The 24269-nt window shown below is 37.7% G+C and overlaps 1 protein-coding gene and 1 long non-coding RNA gene across 4 annotated transcripts in view; one reads left to right on the top strand and one right to left on the bottom strand.

Annotated features, from left to right (window-relative positions):
* LOC113961478 overlaps positions 1-12080 on the bottom strand; it is a 159957-nt gene extending 147877 nt beyond the window's left edge. For both annotated transcript variants that reach the window (XR_003532311.1, XR_003532312.1), the window contains exons 1-2: positions 11470-12080; positions 7165-7307 (exon numbers count right to left, since the gene is read on the bottom strand). This is a non-coding gene — a long non-coding RNA (uncharacterized LOC113961478). The remainder of the gene's footprint in view (positions 1-7164; positions 7308-11469) is intronic.
* A 131-nt stretch (positions 12081-12211) lies between these two features.
* Positions 12212-24269, top strand: part of OLFM3 (olfactomedin 3) — a 54382-nt gene continuing 42324 nt past the window's right edge. Inside the window, exon 1 of one of the 2 annotated variants that reach the window (XM_027671892.1) lies at positions 12212-12589. In XM_027671892.1, coding sequence (XP_027527693.1) covers positions 12521-12589 — 69 coding nt within the window. In that variant the 5' untranslated portion in view covers positions 12212-12520. The remainder of the gene's footprint in view (positions 12590-24269) is intronic. The other variant, XM_027671891.1, reaches the window with a different exon arrangement.

The raw sequence follows: 24269 nt of genomic DNA on the forward strand, positions 1-24269 counted from the left end.
TTTTTGTTTTAGTCATTTTCCCTCCTTTTATACCTCTGTGCACAGTCTTCCCCTTCTTTTACCTTCATTCCCCTTCTACTGCTATGTGTATAATTAATAAATATCTGCAGTATAAACACTGTCTAAGATAGGACTCCAAACTTTTTTTAAAAATCTGTAAATGGCCAGGTCAGAAAATATCAAGACTAACAGAAAAGATTTCCTTCTAATTCATGTCCTCTTAATTACCAAACAACACCACTTTTCCTCACAAATACTGAAAACTGTTTACCAGAAACAAGAAAACCATTTTAGCTAGTCATCTCTGTGTGTACATAAGTTATAATAATTTTTTTAATACATGTAGAAGCAGTTTCATATGCAACTTTTCAACCAACCTAACTATATATTATTCCGAAGACTACATTTTGAAGCTCTGAAAGACAAATAGGAAAATTTTATGTAAGTACTTTTAATATCTTCCTTAACTAGCCTGGATAGCTGTGCCATCTTTACAAATCTTTGTTGTCTTAGGTAAAGCTTCTTGAGAAATCACCTACTGTTTCCATCTGATTTTTGTGGTATATGAATGCCTTTGATCCTGCTTTGATCTTCTTGTTCCACTCAGTCTCGCAGAATGGGAGACCCAAGTCAAACTAAAATCCTTAGCATGTTTTTAAAAGCTATCATCTAATACTTTGGAAAAAGCAAGACCACTAAAAATCTTTTAGCAGGATTTCTATACAGCTTTGATCAAAAGAAGTAGTTTTTAATTTTTAGAGTAATGTCAATATATTTCAAAGAATTAATTTTCTCAGTCTAGTTAGGCAACACATTTTCTCAGTTTAAAAGGATGAACAATATAAAATCAGGATCCTCTAGTTCAGTGGTTTTGAACAATCAAAATATGCAGAATGCGTGGTAATTTCATTTAGGCAAAGAATTAATTGGGAAATTACATTTTAGAACATAGCTAACCACATTCCTATAGAATCCAATGAGTAAGGAAATATCAGTAGCAATGTCCATATGCTAGCCCAGTGAGTCTGCTCTTTCAGAGGTAATGTTACTCCTCTATCTGACACTAACTCAAAAATGTTTGAACTCAAGTGTTAATTACAGGTCTATAAAATAATACAATTTAGTACTATATCCTAATATATTTTGTTACAGACCCATATAGTATACATACATAGTATACATACATGATCAATTTGAAAACTGGTACATTCCAGATATTCCTTTTCCAAGCATTTGTACACTATCAAAACAATATCATCGACTCCAGCTGAAGATTTTCCTATCTGAAGATGGCATAATAAAACATAGGAATGCCTCTCATTCCAAGTATGCTCACCCTGTTCAAGGACTTCTCAATATCAAATGCGTGAGAGATTTCTTTGGCTCGTGACTGGTTCAGAAGCAAAGATATGCTGCTTACCCAGCCAGCAAATCACACAGAACAGTAACATCTCAGATCTGTTCTCTGCAGGCAATGCTCATGCAGGGTTGTCCTCTGTACCACCACTACTAACACTTTTTTCACCAAATTCTAATATTAATTTCTTTGACGCATCTCCTCTCCTTTGACACGTCCTCTCTTATATTTGGATAAAATTAGCCAATATTAAATTTCAAGAAAACAAGAGGAAGACGAAGGAGGGAGCAAACACATTGTTTGCTTTTTTCACCTGGTAGGAGACAGATCAAAAAACCCAAGCTAGTCAACCCAAACACTTTTCAACACATTTCATCCCTTGTCAGTCTGTTACTGTGGAAACAGTTCTTCAAAAAGCATCACTTTCTTTTTCCTCTTCTGGATAATTATTTTCAATTATTTAATATTCTCTTAAACTTAAGACTCGTACCTTAGCAACAGAAATCCCATGCATGTTCCTTGGCAGATGGAAACAGTACCTTCTCAACTAAATGATTCAGGTGTTCATCTCAACCCCTGTCAGAAGTTTGTCTGCAGCCACTGTGTGCCTTCACTATGATTTCTAGCATGCAGTTATTAAATTAAACCAACAGATGCCCAAAGAAAATATTTTATTAACACAGTAAGGACTTCAGTAACTTTCCAAATAACTAATTCACATAGAGAATTTGTAAGCCATTAAAAATTTATAAGCTGTTATCGTGCTCTTCCTGGTTCACCTTGCAGTTCTGCCCACTCAGAAATTATGCCTAACTGCATTAAAGTATGGAATGTCTATGCACAAAAACTGACTACAGTAATTTGGACAGTTTTGAGCATTTCTGTAAGATAAACTGAATTTCCACAGTTATGGATTTACATACAAAATATTCAGTGGTGTTGCCCTAGACAGTGCCAATAATCCCTAATTTAATTGTAAGCATCTCAGCACAGCTGAGTGACAGCTATAATGGAATCAAATTGAAAGCTTACAGTGGCCCAAACTGTTGGTTTTCTTGGCTGAATGAATTAACCAAAACTAATGCTTAAAGTCTTTCTATGAAAAGACTTTAAAGACTTCCTAGTCTACAGGTAATTATTTTTCTTTTCTTCATCTCATTCTTGCAATGTTACATTAACATTCTGAGCTGTGGTTTTACACTGCATTTTGTAACAAGCTCAAACATAAAAAAGCAAATGTTTGCCTTTAAACACAAACAGAAGAAAAATAGATGTTATTATGTCAATAAAGGTTTCCTGTCTCCCAAGTCTCGCTCAATCAGTTAAGAAACTAATATACTTGTACAAAAAAAGGAATACTGATTCATGCACTGTATTCCCTAAATCCTGTCAAACATATTATAATAGTTTGTTCTTCACTTTTACAGAAGATCCACCTGACTAACACCCCATATTAACTGCAGAAATCAAATACTTGAGAAAAAGAAACACTATACACTATATTACAGGAGTTAAATTCTCAAAGGATAGGTGTAGAAGGGAAGTCTCCACAATATGAAACACAGAATGTTAACACAATGTGATTTCTTTATGACTCCGCTGGCTTTACTGGTAACCTAGCTGAAGTTCATGCACATCCCTGTATCCCCATATAAAATTTCTAGGCTTCTCTCCATTACAGAAATGTAAGGTCTAAAACATGTTATACTGATTTTACCAAACTGGCAAACATTTCAATAAGACATCAAATAAAGCTTCAGAATAAAAAAGAAATAATAAAATAAAGCCTTACAATATTTGTATTGGCTGACAGCAATGTTCACAAAAATATGGCTGAAGAAATTCTCCTGCATTTTATTTGAATGGCCTGTACATCTGCTAGAGCCAACCTGAGCATTAGATTGTCTGCTAGATAAGGAGAGATGTGAATCAATGGGCAAATTACTTGAGCCACTGCACTGTCAAACTGGAACCAAGAGTGACCAAGTGGGAAAGTACATTATAGTTACAAATATCTTCTGCATCTATTTTTAACAGAAAAAATCTGCAACCAAAAATGGTTAGTTTAGAACTTTGTTCTGAGAGTTGGGAAAAGGGAAAAAAAATAATTAAGATCCTACTTTTCCAAAGATCTACAAACACAATTCATTTGAAATACAATAAATGCCACCACTTCACGCTAATGGAAATACAGAGAGGCAACATTCCTATTAACTTCACTGGCTGATATTCCTACAACCTTTATCCAAGTTTATAACTAGGCATATTAATCTCTCCAGGATCAGGAACTTAAGCTGCTTCAGAAAGTGCTTAAATTGCAATGAATAATTTTTTCATTAAATCAGTGACCAAAAATAGCATGTTCTTTTATTGCCAATTATCTGTAACTGGATAAAAATATCTACTCGTTGGGAAATTTTCATGCAGTTTTCTGAACAAATTTTAGAAAATTTCTTGTACACAGTATTTGGTATTACCCAGTAATATGCACTCATAACTTAATAGTAGTCTGTGTGATTGATTTTTTTTTAGGTCATATGACAATGATCCTTTTTTGTTAGATGAATCTAATGTTTCATTGACCTTTTTAAATAAATGTAAGACAGTAAGATACCAATTTATCTTCATATCTACACAATACCATCAACAGGCCTTAAAATTCAGTTCCTACAAACTCACAAAAACAGAGGAAATGCTGCTTGAACAGTTAAAAACGAATATTTCCAATATTCATCAATAATCAAAAATCTATACCATTTTTCACCATAAGAGTTCACTTTTAAGAGTCCTGGACAAAATTCAGCACAGCTGAAAAATTCAGATAGCAATCTAGATTTTTGTATTCCGTACCCCTTTCTTCATGTTTCTGCAAGTCTGATAAGAACATTACAATGAAAAACACCACCCTTGCAATATTCTGTGTAAATTGAAAAAAACATGGTTTTTTTCTACCTGACATGGCAATTGTATGCCTTCATTGCTCATATTCAGGAGTTTGATAATATGTCATCTACACCACATTTGATCTGCTATTATAAACAAAAGTGGCCACATTCAAATGACATCTGTATTGCTATTGAATAATCACACGCAAACATTTGCTTGGTCATGTCCTTTTTCCTTTTTTTTTTACTTTCTGCATAACCTTTTATGGCCTAATCCCAGGCCCTGATCCTGGTACCACTCAGATATGCATGTGTGGAAATGTTAAATTGGTATTTTAATGTTTTAAACACTGGGGTCCTGAATTGTACTCTACTGGTTTTATATGCTTTCCTTCTTTGAACACAGTTGTATTCTAGGGAGAAAATTATATAATTCCACAATTAATTCCTACCTGCTGTGACAGTGTGCCCTCAGGGTAAATATGATTTTTCATAATAACACACTGAAAGCTTCCACTGTGATTGACCTTAAAGACACTGACAAATTAATTACTCTGCTCGTCAATATGGTATGGCAGCTAAAAGATTTGAGCAGATACCCAGCCAGTCAACATGCATGCTGCCATCTGCTGAGTATGACAGCAAGGGATTTGTACCACTCTCTCTGAAAGAAAAGCTGTGCTGCCTTCCAAAAAATATGTTACCAAACCCCTCATTCACAAGTCAAATAAAGACTGTTCACATTCTGTAAGAGAATGGGTAGTATCCCATGGGTTTTTTCATCCTCAGGTTTAAAACTAAAAAGGAGACTATCGCAGAGAATTCATTAAAGCTTTGGTTTTGAGTCCACTGCCTAATAGCTGAAGCTAGGTTCTATCCAAAAAGATCATTAGATTTACATGAACACTCATGCAGTTCAAATGTGAGCAAGGAAGTTCACAGTTTATTTATCTCACTGTCAAACCTCAGTATTACTCTGATTTAAAGAGGTCTCCTCTGGCTCAAGACAAAAAAAAGTGGTAATAATGTATAAGCTGAAGTTCCTGCAAAACAATGGTCAGGACGCAGCACAGAGAAGTGACTTTTTAAAAAAATTAATTATGAAAAAGTTTGATACCATTCACACAAAGACTACAGCTAGCTTCTGGAAAAAAGGAGAGGTCTACCAAAACCACATAGTTTTTTTTCTTTCTGATTTTCAATAAAACTCCATCAGATTGGAAAATTGAGTAATTTCTACACTACTGTTCCTGTAATTAAAATTCATATCAAGCTGGTCTACATAGCAATATATACATATATACACATATAACCATATACCAATATACATCATATTGGTCAAAAAATATACACTGATGGGAAATACAGAACCTACATTTTCTCAGATATGTCGAGGGATAAGGTGGGTTGCTCCAAGTCCTGCCCACAGCTAAAGAGACAAGCCAGTTGTGCAGATCACCACCATTCATACTGTTACAGGATAATAGGACAATTCAGGCTGGAAGAGACCTCAGGAGGTCTCCAGTCCAAACTGCTGCTCAAAGCTTGGTCAGCTGTGAAGTCAGACTTGGTTACTCAGAGTTTTATTCAATCTGGTCCAGAAAACCTCCAAGGATGCAGATGGTGCTGCCTTGGCTGGGCAACCTGTTACACTATTTGACTGTCCTAATAGCGAAAAAGGGTTTCCTTAGGTCTTAAAATGTGTGGTATTTACAGTTTTCATGCTTCCTGAATGTCAGATATTGTAGGTATGATTCACTTTTTAGACACTCTAGTTATAAATGAGGGATAGCCTTCCAAAAGATCAACAAAATTACTGGAATGTAAACCAAAGTATGAGGGAAAACAAGACATTTTGCTCCAGAGCACAGCTTTATTACAATTATGGATGATTTAATCCAGTTATTCCCTCTACAATTTACAAAGGGGCTGATATTCTACGGAAAATTGAAGAAAACCTTTATAAACGCTCTTCTCTAAAGAAGAGACCCTGTATTTATTTTGACCAAGTATCACAGCCAGAGCTATGAATGAGTGGAATAATTTCATCTGTCCCTCTGTTGCTGCTGTGCAACAGGATAGGAGTAAAATGAAAACAATACTAGAGCCCACTCTCAAGCATTTGGGGTAACACTGGGCAAATGGAATAGGATAAAAAATGGATAATATGTCGGACACGCAAGTTAGAGACTCCTAAATTTGATATTGTAATGAGAAAACAGAAAACAAATGACACTGTACAAGGTGGAATGCAGAAAGAGCTGAGCTGTTAAGTGCAGCCAGTGTAACTCTTAGCCAGCACACTTGTACTGCTTTGAGACCTGGGTGGAGCTATTTTGGAGGTCTTATCACTCATGATAATCATTGTATAACCTGAATAATCTTCTCAGAGATTAAGAAGAGCAGATACCACCTGATAACTGCCAAGAGACCTATCAATTTACTTTTTAGAAACACTTTAGAACATAATACTGTATGCAGTAAAACAAAACACCTTCTTAAAACATTTCTCTTCCTAACACTTACCTTTTAAAAAGCTTCCTCCCTGCTTGACCTGATCTCAGAGAGCATTCTGACAAACTCCTTTCACAGCTATGAACCTACGACAGTGTTTAAAACGTAATCCTACAGAAGCACCTGAAGGATTCCAGTAAGCATCATCCTAAACAATTACTTTTTCAGATAAGTTATATTCTAACATCCAGCTGGAATTAAAATATCAAATATGTGTCAACTTATAAAAAAATATCCTAACAGTGCCTGCATTTATGTCATGAGCTGTAACAAGCCCTTGGCTATAAAAGAGAGAACCATGAATATTGTAATAGTACCACAAATAGCACCATACTGCCAGGTTCTTTTAAAAACTGAAACTTATTAAAAATCAAAGCAATTAACTACTGTATTACAGAAAACACCCACCTCTTAAACTCATTTGTCTTTGTGACAAGTTCTTATGCAAACTTTTCTTTCTCCATTCCAGCAGAAATTTCTGCAGAGAAGACAGAGATACACTGCTTCTTCATTTGGGGAAATATATCAGGTGTGATGGTAACATCCAAACCCTAAAATGGAACAGAACATAAAATCCATCAGAATGTTAGCACCATCACTTACAATCATGACCTAATCTTTCTTCTAATACTTGTGACCTTAAGTGATTATGACAAAGACTGGTATTGCAATTGAGCTTTTAGTAATGATGCCTTATTATTTTATTATTTTGAGACTCAGTCCTGCAAAATGCTGAGCCCTGAGAACTCACCAATGATCAGTAGTTGGGATACTCTGGTCCTTTCAATTCCCATAAGCATCATATTGTTACGCTGGAATATTTCAAGCAGCCTCCTTTTTACGACATTTTAGTCAATAAATATTCATATATATGCTATAAGACACAAACTAGTTTTGCCTGCATATAAATGTTTAGAAAATTACTATCAAAGTAAATTCATACATTTGTCATCATACAGCATACTGCTCTTTGTTGCTTCTGCAGTATGTATTTGCAAAGTACATTAAAAATACATAAATAAGAAGAAATATTTAATATTAAACATTCTACGGATTCCTAAGATTTACCTGAGGACTTAATCAGCTACTGAGCCCAACTTCAATTGTGACTTGACAGGCTGCAAATTATGTATTTTAAGAGGTAATAGTCTATTTTAAATATTGCCAACCGAGTATTTTACTATTTAAAAATCATGTTATTCATATTGAGAAATCATACCTTCTTGATTTTAAAAATCTGTCAGACAACCCCAAATTCTATCAAACAATTGACTAGATTTTATTATCTGCACTAGAATTCTGAAATAAAGCATATTTCAACGTTAATTCTCCAAGTTTCACTTATTCTATGTGATCATGCAATTTTAAGAACACCAGAAAGTTCATCAAGAATAAACTTACTTTCTTTTCAATCTTGCAGAAGAGAATCTTAATCCTTAAGTTTTATGATATTTAAAATTATAAAAGTCTCACATAACCAAAAATACACTTAAAGGCTACTCTGCTGGGTTTGTGTTGTAATGTACTGTCCATATTGGCAGGGGAAAATACAGAAAGCTTGTGAGCAGAGTTCCATAATCTTCTATGGAAAGCATCCTTGGTAGATAAGCATTATTTATAGGTGCCGCCACTTTCACAAAGTGACATTCCTACATTTCACACTGATGTAATCTTTAATTACATTTTCCCATTTCTATTTAGACTGTGATTTAAATATAAATATAACTGAACTGTAAATCTGAAAATACTATAGCTATATTATGCACTAAAAATTACATTAGCTCCTAAAAGGCCAAAAGTAGTCCTGAACTTTCTCCCACATGAGCAATATTCCTGTATTTCATTAAACATCTACACACCCTTAAAATGGCTAAATTAAATTAATTAGTATTTTACTGATTTTTCTATTCATCTGGTTTAACACTAGAAGTGTTTTGTTTCTCTCATGTTCTTTACAAATGTAATCAAATACAACACATATAAGAAACGTTAGCTTCTGTATCATTGACAGCTTAATTTTGGTTGTATCTTTTCCTCTCTTTAGTCTTATCGAGACATCAAAATCTTTTCTGTAATGAAAGACACATTTATCTCCTTCAAGGACATTTCAGCTCTGTAAATGTCAGCAAGGGTCTTTCTCTCTTTCCAATTCCCTAAACTTTTCATTCTGATAATCAGGAGAATGCCTAGAATTCCAAATCTGGACCACTCTCCTAACTTAGTAGAAAATTCAGCACCCATGAAATATTAAGTGTAAGTATAAGACTAATTTTATGAAAAGTTTTCTTGTCTAGAAAAAATACTTGATACCACCGCAATTAAAAAGTTTTCAGATGTCACCTGCTATAAATAAAGATTATCTTTCTACAGCTACATATGTATGTTGTCCTTTTTCATAACTCCCATCAGTATTTTCGAGCTGTCAAACTCAGATTGCAAAACTTTGAACTTATTTATATATAATTTGGTACCTACATCCAATTTATCAACTTCTGTGTACCCAAGTGAACAAGTATCTGTCTTATTCCAAGTGCCAGCAATACATCTTGCAATATTGTGTGAAAAAATATAGTTGTAACTTCAGCCACACACTGAGAATATCCTTCACTCTCTAGACAAGCTGTATTCGTGTGGGCCACCATTTTGCTAAGACTGTCACTGATGCCTGCAGGAAAGATTTTGATACCCCTTCTCTTTTCTATCACAACCAAGTATTTACCCTGACTGCAGCCATCTCCATACAAAGAATTCAACAAGAAATGCTACTCACATAGAATTTCATAGGTTTTAAGGATGATTAAAAGCTTTGTTAGAGAGATCTTCACAATCGGGTATTTCCTTGCAACTTCAGGGCATACAGCAGAAATAAAAACTTCTCATGAGGACCTGAATTTTTTTTTTATTTTTTCAGATACACTTTAACAAACACAATTATTTCAGATACTAATTGCTACTGATTCTCAGCATTCTTCAGACTGTCTTTTCTGGCAAAGAAAATATTACTTGTCAGGTTGCTAGAGGGGGAAGGAATAAATCTACAACATATTTTTGTTTTCTTCTTGATAGATTGTTAAAATAAAGTAGAAAATAATTAGGTCATCTTATGCTATCCTTTTGAAATATGTTTTGGTACCTTTTCATATATCAAACAAATTATTAACTTGTAACACATAAAAGTATCTGATGAGTTCAGGAGATCTGAAGGCTCATGTTTTTTGGGGCCTGGGGAATCACTGGTTTTATTTTTAACTGTACTCTTCGTATTTTACTGATTTCAAAGCAGCATCAGGAAGTGGAAAAACATACTGCATCACTGAAGCTCCTCAAAAAGTTTGCATTCTATGGCTAATTTAATGGTTCATACGCATGTATCTATGATAGACAGGAAAAAAGGCAGCAAAAAAGTATGGAGAAAATAAAGGCAGGGAAAGTTAGAGAACTAGTCACTGAGGGGCTCTAGAAAAGATCTAAATACCATCAATCCTGCCTTTGTGGCGTTAGAATCTATGTTCTTTTTTCACAGGAAATTGTTTCTTGTGAAAACACCACTCATTTTGGGGAACTTGAAGCTTTCAGTGATTTGGTATCCTTACTTTACTTAATACTGAATCCACATGAATATATGCAGCTTTTTTTTTTAGTGTTATTTCATAGAAAATTGAACTTTTACATGTTTTCTACAGAAAAAAAATATTAACTAATCTCCTTTCTGTATCTTTTATATTTTCTTCATAGAAGCCAATTCAATAGAGTCTGTATCAGAGGGGATTCTCTTTCAATTGTTGATCCTGAAATGTCAATGGAAGCTTATTGATAAATTCTGTAATTTCCTTTCCATGTCATAAGGAAACATAGTTTGGAGATCTACCTTCCACGGAAATGAAAGACTGTATCTTTGTAAAAGATACTGATGACCAAAAGGGGATGTCTAAGGTACCTTAGCATAAAATATAAATTTTAATCCACTCACAAAAGCAAATCTAGTTATTTTAATCCAAGAAGAAATTCAAATATATAATAAAACATTGTAAGAAAAATCAGCAATTTTGATCTGGGAACACTATGCCAAGGACATGCAGTGTTTTCAGATAGCCTGAAAGCAGAACAGTTTCTGCTCCACTTGTCTTTCAGCAGTGGTCTTAGCTCTGGAAGTCAAAAGAAACCAATCTTGTAGACCCAGAGACAATGAGAAAATCATGCCCTGTCCACACTTATCCTAATAAGACTCTCAACCAAAACACCCTCTCAAGATTGAGGTTTTGTTTTGTTCTGTTTGAGGGTTGTTTCCTTACACTTATGTTTTGCTTTTTAAGGATATTTGTAGCTCATTTTTCTCTTTGTTAACATTATATAGCACCTAAAAAAAAAGCACAAGTGTGTTGGCCTTTCTGTGCTAGCTGCTGAAAAAGCATATAACCTAGACCCCAGAGAATCTAGTTAAGACCAAAAAATCGCTAACTGTAAAGCTAAAGCATTTTTCCCTGCAAAGCTGAAAATCACTTTTACATTAATCTTGGCTATGCCATAAGTAAGATTACCCTGCCCATAGATCTTGAGCTTGAGTCTTCTAAGGGAAAATAACTGAAACATTAACATAGTTTGCCCGTGTTAACACAATAGCTCTGTTATTTTCACTTGGGCCATTCTCAGCTGTGCTGAGTGTGCGTCCCTGAGGCAGCCAAGTCACACTCCTGCCTGTACTGGGGAACCGACCTGCACAGGCAGAGAGGAGCTCACCCCGAGCCTCGGCTGGCAAAGCAGCGTTGTCTGACTGCAAAGGTGCTGGTTATGTAGAGAAAAGGAAACTTGATTGCATGTTACATGTCCTAGGGAAGGCTTTCAAGGGACTCCTCAACCAATGACCTCCACCAGCCTGCATCTACACAGGCTTTCCCACCTCAGCCAAACCAAGGAGACATGCTGGTCCCTTGCTGGCCCAGGGTCCAGCTAGGGAGCAGAGAGCTGGCTCTCCCCTCGCCAGGGCTCAGTCAAGCCCTGACTTAACTTTCTAGGTGGGGGAGCGAGCCGGTGGGATCCCCCTGAGGAAACCCCTCTCCCCGTAGCTCCCCCCCCCTCAGCCCACCCTCGCCCCTTCCCGCTGCCACGGTGCCAGGTGCTCCTTTCCCGAGAGCCGCCCCTGCCCGCCCGCAACCAGCGCACAGCGGTGTGGGCCGCACGCTGTGCACTCCACAGAGGGACGGGCCCCGCCGGCCACTGCAGGGGGGACAACCCCGGAGTTCGGGTGAGGGGGTCCGGCGAGCCGCCCCTTCGCACGGGGCACCCCGCGCTCCTGCAGCCCGACCGCGCTTCTGCCCAGCCCGCGGCTGCCGCTGCCCTGAGCCCCCAGCCCGGCCCCGGCCCGGCCCCAGCCCAGCCACCGCCGCATCCCCGGCGCCCCCCGCCCGGTCCCTCCCGGCGGCGCTGATGTCACATCCGCCGCCCGTGCCCGTCCAGCCGCGCTGGCTCCGCCGTCTCCCGGGCTCAAAGTTTGGCGGTGGGCTGGCCGGGGGCGGAGGGGAGGGGCGGGGGTGGGACGGGGCCGCGGAGCCGCTCTGGCAGCTCGGGCAGCGCCGGCCTCGCCCGCCCTCCCCGCGCCGAGGCAGCCCGCGGAATGAGCGTTCCCCGGGCGGCTGCTGCTGCCGCTGCCGCCTCCAGTCGGGCTCGGGCGGGCGGGCAGGGAGCGCGGCTGCCGGCGCGGTCGCTGCAGCGGGAGCGGAGTGAATGACCGAGAGGAGCGGCGCGGAGAGGCAGCCCCGGGATCAGGATGCGGGCGGCCGCCAGCATCCTCAACCTCCTGCTACTGTCCTTGCTGGCCGGCCTCAATCCCTCCAAGGTAGGAGCCGGCCGGGCGGCAAGTTCTCCCGCAGCGGCGGAGCCGGCCCGCACACGGCGTATGCGGTAGCGGGCGATGCGCTGGGCGGCCCCGGGGAGAGGCGGGTGCGTGTCCTTGGCCGTCCGAGGGGCCAGGCGGGAGAGCTCGTGGCGGGAATGGCTGTCCCCGGCCCCGGGATTCCCGGCCCGAGGCGGGGCGGCCGCCCGCGGTCAGGGGGCTGCGGGGATGCGGCGGCACCCACGGCCCCGGTCCCGGAGCGCAGAGCGGGCACCCCCCGCACCTGCCCGCGACCCCCGCACCGCCACACGCGGGAGCTGCACCCGCCGCAGAGCGGCGGCGGGGCGGGCTCCGCGCTGCCCGGGGCCGGCAGCTGTCCAAGGCCGGCAGCTGCACAGCCGGAGCGAGCGGCGATCCGTCCCACCCAAGGCACAGAAGCGTTCATAGCGCTGGGTGACTGCACCAGTGCCGGGGAGGCAGCGAGGCGCTGGAAGCAGAGATCGACAGCCTCCGAAAATAAATAAATTTGTTTAGAGTGGAACCGGAGGCATCACGTGAAGAGACTGAATTTAGTACTATAGCCACGCTCGGGGCTGCTGCAGAGTTTCGTTATTTTCAGCTGTGTTCAGGTCACCAAAAGATCACATCTGATACTGAAGTAGTGATAAAAGCAAACAATATGTTTTAGCCATGCAGCCTGGTTTGTGACGGAGATTTTAGACTAAGTCATTTAAAAAATCGGAATTGCACTATACCACTTAAGAGGAATAATAACTGCAGCTGTCTGTAGTGCTGTATTTTATAGATGTAGAACTTGTCTCATTTGCCTTTTTGTGGCGTGCAGTCTTTTAACTGTGAACATTGAGAACACATTCTCATAGTATTGCAGTCTATTACCAGCAGCAGTCCATACCGTGTTGACACAATTTATATTGTATGTTGGTGAATGTCAATTTAACAATACCATTTAGGTACCAGACAACCACGTGAGGCAATGTTCAGCTCTTCTGGCAGGTTTTTCCTTTAAAATAAAGGTATTAATCATATACAAGTATGCACTGAATTTCTAACAATATGGAAAAGATGCTCCTCTTTAAAAACAAAAACAGAACCTAAAAAGGAAGCCAGTGAAAACCTGATTTACGCATGCAGTATTCTGACTGCCTTTCAATCAGTAAGATACAGTGACAACTTAAAAAAGCAGGAGGTGGTAGAGAATTCATAACATTACCTAAGAAATCAGTTATATCAGTTCTGTTTAATAGGAGCTATTTGAAAGCATCAGCTATTGCTGTGTCTGTAGAGAGTCATCAGGCAATGCACACACAGGAGTTTTACATCTGTGCAAATAGCAGCACATGGTCACGTTATAATTACAGGTTTCCACACACTCATTTTCTTTATTTTTCTGTCTTCTCTTACCCTTAGTGAGACCTATAGAGTTAAATACTTAGAGACACTCCATGAAAGCAGGAAAATCAAAATTTGTGTCACTCTGTCCCCAGAAGAGTAGAATCACTAGTGAAACAAACAGCTGATAGAATTATTCTTTTAGTTCAGGCTCTGAAATAACAGTGGGAAGAAATGTTCCATCTTATGTGTCTGTCACCATCCAGCACTGAAAACGAGGATGAGGCATTGGAATGAAGTGGCATAAATTAACTTTTGAAACTTTGCTTCCAGCCCTTTTTGCTCTGGCATACTGTGCAGAAGGCATGAAAATGGCCTTTTATTCATCACTCTGTGTGACATTTTCAGGGATATTAAAATGTTCTTTACTGGCTATTTTGACTTTGTCAAGGGTCAGGAATAAAAAAAGCTCAAAAGTCCTTAAGATTAGATTAAAATTAGAGTTCTTAGTCAAAATCTGGTGTCTATCAGAGCTAAATTGGGTTTTCATAAGTAAAAAAAAGTGAAGTCGAATTGATTCTACACCACATTAAGCATAAAAAAGATGCCACATGGCACATAATTAATTTTGTTGACTATGAACAATATATTTCATATTTCTATGAAAAATTATATCTGTAAAAATGTTTACAGGCTATTTTTAGCAAAAAAGTACAAGTTTTGACTAAACTCTCACTTTAGAAATGGAATTAGTACTCAATTATTTATCTTGCTTTATGCTAAATTGAAATAGAATAATTTTCTGCTCTGCAGGTTAGGAAGCAAATATATGATATGAAGCTAATTGTAGAAAACAAGGGAATGTTAAATTCTTTCTTTGTGCAGTATGCTCATGATTAGACAGACAACTTTTTAAATGCCCTTGACACTCACAAACTATTCAGCTTATGAAGATAAATCTCATCAGACATTTCAAGTATACACAATACATTCCTATTCGTGTCCCACATCATTTTGAGGTAATAATTTATATTACTGGTCAATTATTTTAAAATAATGCCTGGGGGAATAAAAAAAGCTCTAATTTAATACCAGGCCATCACTGACTCAAGACTGCTGTCCACAGGCACTCCTGTTACAACAGAGATGTTATGCTAAACTTACTCAGTTATTTACTAATAGTGAAGTGTTTAAGTATCGCCATCTTATGGTAAAATATGTAACAAAAATTTATATATAATTCTTCAGTCTCTGGAACATGAACATTTTATTTCAACCACAGTAATTGATTGCCCATGCTTTTGAATTCTTTTTTTTTTTGCTAATAACCTTGATATAGAATATTGACCAGGTGAGGAAATGTTTCTTTAACAAATTGAAGACAGCTCACTAACAATAAATTTTAACACACTTAGTGCTAATTACTGAGTATCAATTTAAGATACTTATTAAATGTTGTATTTGTTAACTTTATTCTATTTTTTCTCTGTATTTACATAGAAAAATAAAAAAAAATATTGATGATATTTCATTAAAGGTCTGTTTCCAGCAGAGTGGCTAGACATTCAGCAGGAAGCCAGCTAAGGGGAAAGAACTTCAATATAAAGCCTTTCCTTTGTCTTACTCTTGAAAGAATTATCTTGAAAGAAGACACTGTTCAAGATTAGGACATTTCTAAGAGTTACTGCTAGATGGCATATCTGTGCTACTTTTCTATACCTGGAGTTTTCTGTAATGGCCCTCACAATATGTAATGTGGACTTCTTTTGTAAGGGTTGCTTTGCTGGCCATCATTTGATAATCACAGTAGTATAACCAAGCAAGCATTTTACAGTCAGGTAAAGCTGCTCCACATAGAAATCAAGCTCGGTATGTTTCCAAGTCTAGATGGCATTTTTTAAGTTTAATTTTGAAAATTTAAATAGATCTGAAAAATCTGTTCATGTTTCAATGCAGTTCATGAACTTCAGGCCTTTAAATTTTATAATGGCTATATATCCTACATCTGTTTCATTTCCTTTATTTGAATTTTGCAAAAAATGGTTCAGAAGACAACTGCCAAGTACAATCCCAAACAGAAGCTTAGTATCATTAGGGACAGTTACAGAAAGCAACTGTGATTTATGTTCATTACTCAGCATAACAGGATGTTTGGGGAATATTAACACTAAAAAATAAAAGCAAATTTGAAAGCAGTCATCTATTTTTGCATGCTTAATTAAACTTTGCATTTTGATCTTTGGAATGGCTGTGTTTCTAGACTTTAAAAATTATGATTTTCCCACATAGTCAGACTATACAAATAGCCACTAAAATCTTTCTTTTCCCTGAATTTCAAGAACTTTTCAGCAGGAAGAGTGCCCTGCTTTAGTGCTGCTTAGCAATGCAAATTAATTCATCCCTATTGCAAGATTTTATAAGAATACTATGTATAAAAAAGGGTTACCACAATATACTATTATTATTGGAAATATGACTCACAGGACTACAATACACTGCAAAATTTAATGGAAATCCCATTACCTACTTGGAAATTAATTGACCCTGTTTCCTACAGTATTAGTAGTTAGTCAGTATGGAAATCATACATAATTATTTAGCCTGCAAGATTTAAGAATGCTCTAAATCATTAATTGCTGAATGTGGTCAACTCTCACTTGGTGCCTGTTCTCCCATTTCTGTGCAACATGATTCAACAGCCATTGAAGAACATCCTGTTACTATGACTATATCCTGGGCTTTCTCCCAGATGTCATTCCAGTTATGTTACTCTCTCTCTAGTAACTTCAGTCAATGCGTAAAGACCAAAGACTGTTAACACTACTGGTTCTTCATATATTTTCATCTACACTCAATGTCATACATCCACCATTATGTTATATAAAATCACAGAAAGGTATTCAGTACATCATTTTAAGTAACATGTATTAAGATATTGGAAGAGAATATGCAAAAACACGCACGTTAGTGACATCTGCACACGTGCTAACTCTCCTGCTGCTATCAGACATTCCATGGTCTTTAAAGGCTTTTTAAAACTTGATGCTATGGAAAGAGATCTTTTTTTTTCTCTGTTTTAAAAGAGATTCCTCTTCTGCTTACTATTATGACTGCTACTCCTTTAAATACACTCAAAAAACAATTCTATGTGTTATACTAAATCTCAAAAAAAATTGTATATGTATGTATATATATATATATGTATATACACAGACATATTCTCACAGGAAACAATCATTTTTCCATTAGATGCATATTGCCTTCAGGTTACCAGGCTTCCAACTTTCTTCTGTATTTGGCCAAGTCATAAGCCAGTGAAGGAGAATCAATTCACAAAATATGCAGGGAAGAAAAAGAAGCCGGGAAGGGGACTGTCAGGACCAGGAAATGCAGTATTGCAGCTATTAAAACAACATTAAAATAGCAGCTCTAAAAATGGTGTTTCTGCTTGGCTAACGATTTACCACAGTTGTAAATTTCAAGTTAAAATACATGATGTTCATAAGGAACCTATTAAGAAATGAACAGGGAGTCATCAGAGTCCAGTCTATTTTGGGCACTGAAGTCCCCTTTTTCAATACTGTAGTATGACAGAAATGCTTCAGGGCATCACTTAGGCATTCTTACTGAATCTTCACAGAAAACCAGTTAAAAATTCAAAAGCCTTCTCTAAATCTTTGCAGCAGTAGTCTGGGAGAAGTCCTCTCAAGGACCGTCTTTCACAAGAGCAGCAGTCCATTGTACTGCTTCACTCCACAAGGCAGTAGATTTCTTGGTTAAGATGAAACCTAGAGAAAGGTTTGTGTGTCTGGGTTTGAATACAGAATTCTTTTCATAGTAAGAATTCAGAAACAGTGGAAAACTTGTCTTACTTTCAGAATTTCAGAAATTTTTGGACTTACCTCAGATTTCCAGACCAGATCTATTATTCCCATGTTTTTAAACACGTTTTTAAACCAAGATGTGTGACCCAAGCACATGGTTCTATCCACGTTAACAAGTCCACCTAAGAACTTAGCCAGCAGAATTCTTAGTCCTCTAGGTCAGTAAAAAAGAGAAATACAGTAGCAATACATATTACTCTTAAAAGTACTTTGAAATGTATCTTGGAGACTACCTCCTATGTCACAGCATTACTTCCAAAAATCAGTGATACTTCACTGTAGGCATGAACTGCAGCTTCCAGTTTTTTCATTAGTGACTCAAAAGCAACTGACTTTCCATCAGCAGCACAATTTACTAGAACACTTAAAACTATTTCAAAAACATTTTTGTTGTCATTGTTTTAATTCCTGACATTAAGGAGCTTCTAAGACTAGATTTGGTTTTGTTTGGAATTGGAGAATTCATATTTCTATCTTAAAGAGACACCATGACACCAGAATGCAAAATAACAAGGCCCTCTGTATGGATTAGCTTATCCTCATTCTATCTTGTTTGGAATAGGGCTAAAATATTTTTCAGTAAATAACGAAATAACCGATGTATCAGATAAAGAAAGTTAGTACCAGTTGTCCAGTCAGGTGTGTGTTGTCTAAAACTAGATGATCTCTAGGGTTCCTCTTCACTGGCCAGGTTCCAGAAATAGTTTCCTAAGAACTACCTTTTCCAACAATGTGACTGATTCATATTAATTAATTGAATACACCAGACAATGTCCATGCTTAGGGAAAGAAACAGAGCACACAATATTGGTGATACAGGCAGTGAACATTGAGAAGATGACTGTATTAATGGATAGAGGAGCATACACAATAATTTGCTTACTCGGAGTTTCATGGTGGTATCACACATAGCAAATACTTTTTTGTCATGCTGTCATCTGCTGTCTTCAGCTTCCTGACAGAGGTTTACTTCTCAGAAAAGCAAAAGGAACAACCAGGCACATTTTTCATAAGTCAGTAAACAATCATAAATTGGAACTTGAGTTACAGCCAAAGGCCTATTTAATACCAGACCTGTGGTTATGGAATTCTGTAAATTCTCACCCAGCTGCTTCTATAGCTATGTCTCTTCACAAGAAAGAAAAACATTTTATGTAATTACTCATAAAATATGCACTCCTATTTATTTAAAACTTTTTTTCTGGGGAGGAATTAGAGAAACTTTACTGTTCTGACCTCTTCTGAGCCTTTCTCAGACTTTTAAAACACTTAACTAACCTAAAGCAGCCCCAGATAACACAAAAATAACGTTTCATCCTGCATTCCCCTGAAGAACAGTCATCTGTCTGCTGCTCTGCCTTCTAACTGAACAAATCCTTGGAACTGTGATTTAATGTTTCTATTTACTTATTTCACTGAAAAGCATATCAGTCAGCATAACAGTCATCATAACAGCAGCTTAAGCAAACTCTGAAAGCAAGTAGCCCTTTTCACTGCTCTGGTGTTGGGAAATTGTGTTTGCTTTCTCTGCAAGCTGTAAAGTAACCTATAAGGGGGGAGCCAGAACAACTGGAAAATACTAACTCAGTTCAGAGTGAGAACTGAGTGAACTCTATTATCAAGGGCCAATCACAACATGGTGAATATTATTCTTAAATTATTGGGACATGTTATTAAAAAAGAGTTTTGTAGAGATTTTCATGAACCTCCTCGTTTAGAACCAATGCTACAGGAAAACACTTCAAAATGTGTTTCAGTGTGTCTCCTTACAAGGAGACAACTAAGCACTTAAATAATTTTCCATATATGATATTGTAAATGTTATTTGAGTTTGGACTTCAGTCTTAAAAATAGATTTACACAAATATGAACTTCAGCACATTTAGAATACATTAATACCTGTGGTGACAGCAAATATTATTGATCTGATTATAAACACAAACCTATCATATGCTTCCTTACTCATATTAAATGGGGTTTTTCAGTCTCAGCCTCCCTACTGCAATTATTTTTTTCCTATTCCTTTTGTATAATCTCTTAAATATTATCTTAACTATTCTACCTTCTTATAGTAAGACTGCATTTCCAATATACGGTATCAGGACTTTTTTTCCAAGAAAATACATAGAAAAATATGTAGTTGTAACATTGAACTATTGTTACAAACAGTAACAGACAGTACATAGAATAGATGATGGTACAAAAAATGTAGATACAGCTGTAGATACGTGCACTCAGTTCAAAGCAGGTGTGTTACAGGTTTGAATTTCTTATGAGATCTCAGATCAATATTGTTTGCTGTCATCACAGGTATTTCTGGGCACGTGCATAAAGAATACAGAGATGTATGTTAGGCAGAGTAGCCTAAATACAAAGATTGCCACTGACCTGTTTTCCCTCCTGTCTCTGAATACATGCACATTTACCAAAACACTAAAAACATATGTCTTAACAATCTCCCATGAGGATCAGCTTTAGCCACAAGCAAAGAATATGGTCTCCTGCATTTCTGACTTTTTAAAACCTCAATTCCCTCCTGACTCTTTAACCCAAAGGCTAATCCTACTTCCACCTCTGCCTGCCCCATAACAGGCAGGAATCTGCTGACTTCAGATACCTCCTCAGTCCCCAGCACAGATTTTGCAAATGCTCTTGCTTTTCTTTGTGATTAATACGTTGATATGAAAATGATATGGACATTACTGTTCAACAAGCTCAGCAGTATGTATGTTAGGAACATATACAATTAAACTAGATATGCAAAAAAAGTAGCTGAAAGATGGGTGAGTAAACTGGAAGCTGTATTCCATACTATGTCACACAAAAATTAGTTTCCAGTTTTATGGAAGTGTCCTGGCCCAGAAGAATATACTGAAACCAGAAGCAAAGAATTCTATCATGTAAATGATAGAATTGGCTATGTCTTTACTCCACTACTGAATTTGCATATAAAACTACTGAAGTTATGTATGCACCACATATTCCTACATTCTGTCACATGGCAGGTTCACTTGTGACATCAACAAATCTGTTAATTGTGGCTCTTAAAAGGTTAAGTAACTGATTTGCATTCTAATCCTCTAATAAGAAGTTTATAAAAATAATTTTTAATGACCCTCTGCTATACTAGTTCTGCAGACACTGCTAAAATAAGCACTTCCATATTAGCAGATGGTATAGAAATACATTTCTACCTTGTTTCCCTTCCATACTACTTGCTGTGATCAGCAATCTGTGTAGCACAATTCAAGGAGTTCAGATTTCTGTGCTGTGGTTGTTGTCTTTTGCTGATCTTTCTTTGCCCTCTGGACTTGCTTTTTCTCTTAAAGCCACATGCATATGCTGTTCAAGTTCAGGTCAATGAATGCGAGTATCTTCACTGCAATGATAGAGTAAAATAAGCACATCCAAAGTTCCAGGTACTGACCTTAAGTTTACATATGGGACCCTGGTGGGTTTAAATGGTTGCTATTGTCCTTATCTGGAGTGGATGTTGCTGATGCAATTCTGTGAGAACTCATAATAGCTGCAATGTTATGTCCTTTCTTTAAAACAGCAAAATACAACCTCAGCCTGCGGAGAGATATATACGGATACTTGTTCCCCTTCTATTTCTCAATGAAAAAGAACATGCATTTGAAGAAAATGTTGAATGGAAAGATTGTCTTAATCAGTGTTCTCAGAATGCTCCATTTATTTAGACCATGGTGTTTATCTTTTTTAGATATGTAAGTGCTCCTTCTCTAAGGTGGTCTTTCTCACCTCAAGCAATCAGAATGAAAAACTGCATTGGCTAGAACACAATGGTCATTAAAAGTATTTCATGAAGCAATAACTTGCTTTTATGAGTGCCACCAGGGACTAGATTGCGGAATTGTAGAGCAGCCAGAGAAGCACAGTTTCTCCTCCCAAAATACCTTTATTTATACTTCAGTCAGTGCTAGCTTTCCCCCTCTTCCTCCTCCTGCTGTGAGCTCCAGAGAGCAGCACATGAGGAAGAAGGCAAATGCTACACATCTGCTCTTCCAATTCCTTCAACATCATCTGTGTGTGGAGGGATGTACAGGCACATCTGTTCCTCTACTTGTCAGACTAGACAGTGAAATTATCCCTGATGGATATGATGTGTTGGCTTAATTTGTGTTTCTTCCAGCCTGAATGAGAAGTGAAGAGACATGCTTCCTTTGGAGATTTCAAAACCAAAAGAAGACAGAATGACATGGCTTCCCTGATATCTCTGATAAGGCCACTGTATAAGAAGCCACCAGGCAATACCAAAAGCGTTTTTTAAATTTTTGAGAAAATGAAACAAAAGGGATTTTGATATAATACTAGCAGTAGCTGTATTATTCAAATTTGCCCAGTTCTAGATTTGTCAAGTGAGAAAGCTACAGCAATGGCTATTACCCCTATTGTGCATACAGGAGAAAAATTTACCCAGATGCTCCTGGCACTCATACTACATTCACCAGTGTCTTTCAGGAATAAAATTAATTGCTGTTGCTGATAGCTCTTTCCCATTTAGAAATACCATAGAAATTAAATAATGTTAAGACTGGTTAGGCCATTGAGTCCATCTCTGTACAAGGGACATGACCAGTTTGTGTTTTCTTGTATGGTTTCCCAAATCACTTTCTAAGTGGATGATAATAGTGATGTAGTTATTGAAAAATGTGCCTGATAAGCCCTAATTGCCTAGCTCTTCTGTTAAATAGAAACAAGGTTGCATCTTTTCTTCTTTGGAATTTTCCCAAAGTAAAGTAGATATTGTCTAACACATCCCTCTTCTCATTAGCATTTGTGGACATAAGCTATTTGTATTTTGTGATTTTCTGTTTTTAATAGCCTCTGATGCCTAAGAATGACTGATGTTATATTTTCCCTAATTAGTCTGGACCCCTACCTCCAGTAACTATTTTTGTGTTAAATTACCACTCTTTTTTATCCATTGTCATAAATTTCAATTACAGTTCTAAAGACTTACTGTATCATGCCATCATTAGTTTCCCAAACTTAGGCAGATTTTATGAAACTAATAAATGTGATATTTTTCTTTTCTAATAGTTTTGCTTCCTCTGCAAAAAAATCTGCTATCATTAGCTAATTTACTACCAAAGTCCTTAGGCTTCTCCTTTCTTCTCTCTCCAAAATGCTCATTGTTATTCTGTACCCACACACTCCTTGTTTGCAATCTTGGAATGCTTTCTGACTAGCCATGTTCCTTACAGGTGCCCCTAACACCTAAGGCATTTGTGTTTGCAGGATTTAGTTGCCTTTAGAGGATGGCTGCTTTTTCCTGATATTTTTTGGTTTTGAGAGATTCTTAAAGAGTTTTGCTAAGTTTTGACATTCTTCCAGTCCCCTCTATATCATTTCATATGCTGAATTTTATTATTTCTATTATTATCTTTAAAATAACTGAAATAAATTCCTCTGAGCTACAAATAAGAGTATGTCAAGCCAAATGCACTGTTTACCTAAGGAAAGTATCCCAGCATTACAAGAATTCACGATTGTGGTTCATGCATCATATATGTTTGATTTTACTTGAAAGTCCATAACAGACAGATCTAGTAACTTGTTCATTGGACTGGAAAGACTTTCAGCTAGACTTCCAAGGGCATATATTCAAATTCTGGAGCAGTTACTCCAATTAGTATCAGTTTAACTAAAATGCTTTATGGCAGGGAGTGAAGAGAGGCTGAAGAACCCACCACTGCCTAAAGGTGCCTTTTTAATATATTTTTTATTTTGGGAGGCCATTTTTTAATATAAGTGTGCTTGAACAAAGTATGGACTGGAGCATGAGGAACTAATGGTCATCATACCTATCACCATCAACTTAAACATAATCTGAAGAAATATTTTAAATAATCTACTTGCTCATTTTAATTCTTTTTAAAAATTATATCCAGTCAGAAAATTCACATTTGCAGATCAGGCATGTTACTTCAGAGTCCCTGCATTTTCTGCTGAACTCTGAGTTCAGAACATTTTAAAATTGGCAGCATCCAGTTAGACAGCATCCAGTTAGAGACATCTTCCTGCCAAACAGAGCACATCCTCCCCATTTCCAGTCAGTGAGGCTTTGCACTTCTGTTTTCATGAGGTGTGCCCAGACCTACAGTCACTGATGTTGGGGGAATTCTTGCCTGACAAAATGACAAGGCTTATTCCACAGCATGAGTGCCATGGTGTCTATTAATTACAAGACTGCTTGCAACTTCCTTGAAGAGTAGCTGGCTGAAAGACCAGATATAACACTGGGGGTAATGGGAACTTCGGAACAAACCCTTAAGTGCCTAACTGTGTATACAGGCTATGCCACTGCTGACTCTTAAAAGTGAGCTCTAAATCCAATTCAAAGCTGTATGCTAGACCACCTGCACTGTTTACCTTGAAACTTCAGTTGCCAAATGGCACCAAAATTGTTTATTCTGAATTTTGTC

This window comes from Neopelma chrysocephalum, unplaced genomic scaffold, assembly GCF_003984885.1.
Source record: "Neopelma chrysocephalum unplaced genomic scaffold, ASM398488v2 Primary Assembly neopelma1_97222, whole genome shotgun sequence".
Taxonomy (NCBI): Eukaryota; Metazoa; Chordata; class Aves; order Passeriformes; family Pipridae; genus Neopelma; species Neopelma chrysocephalum.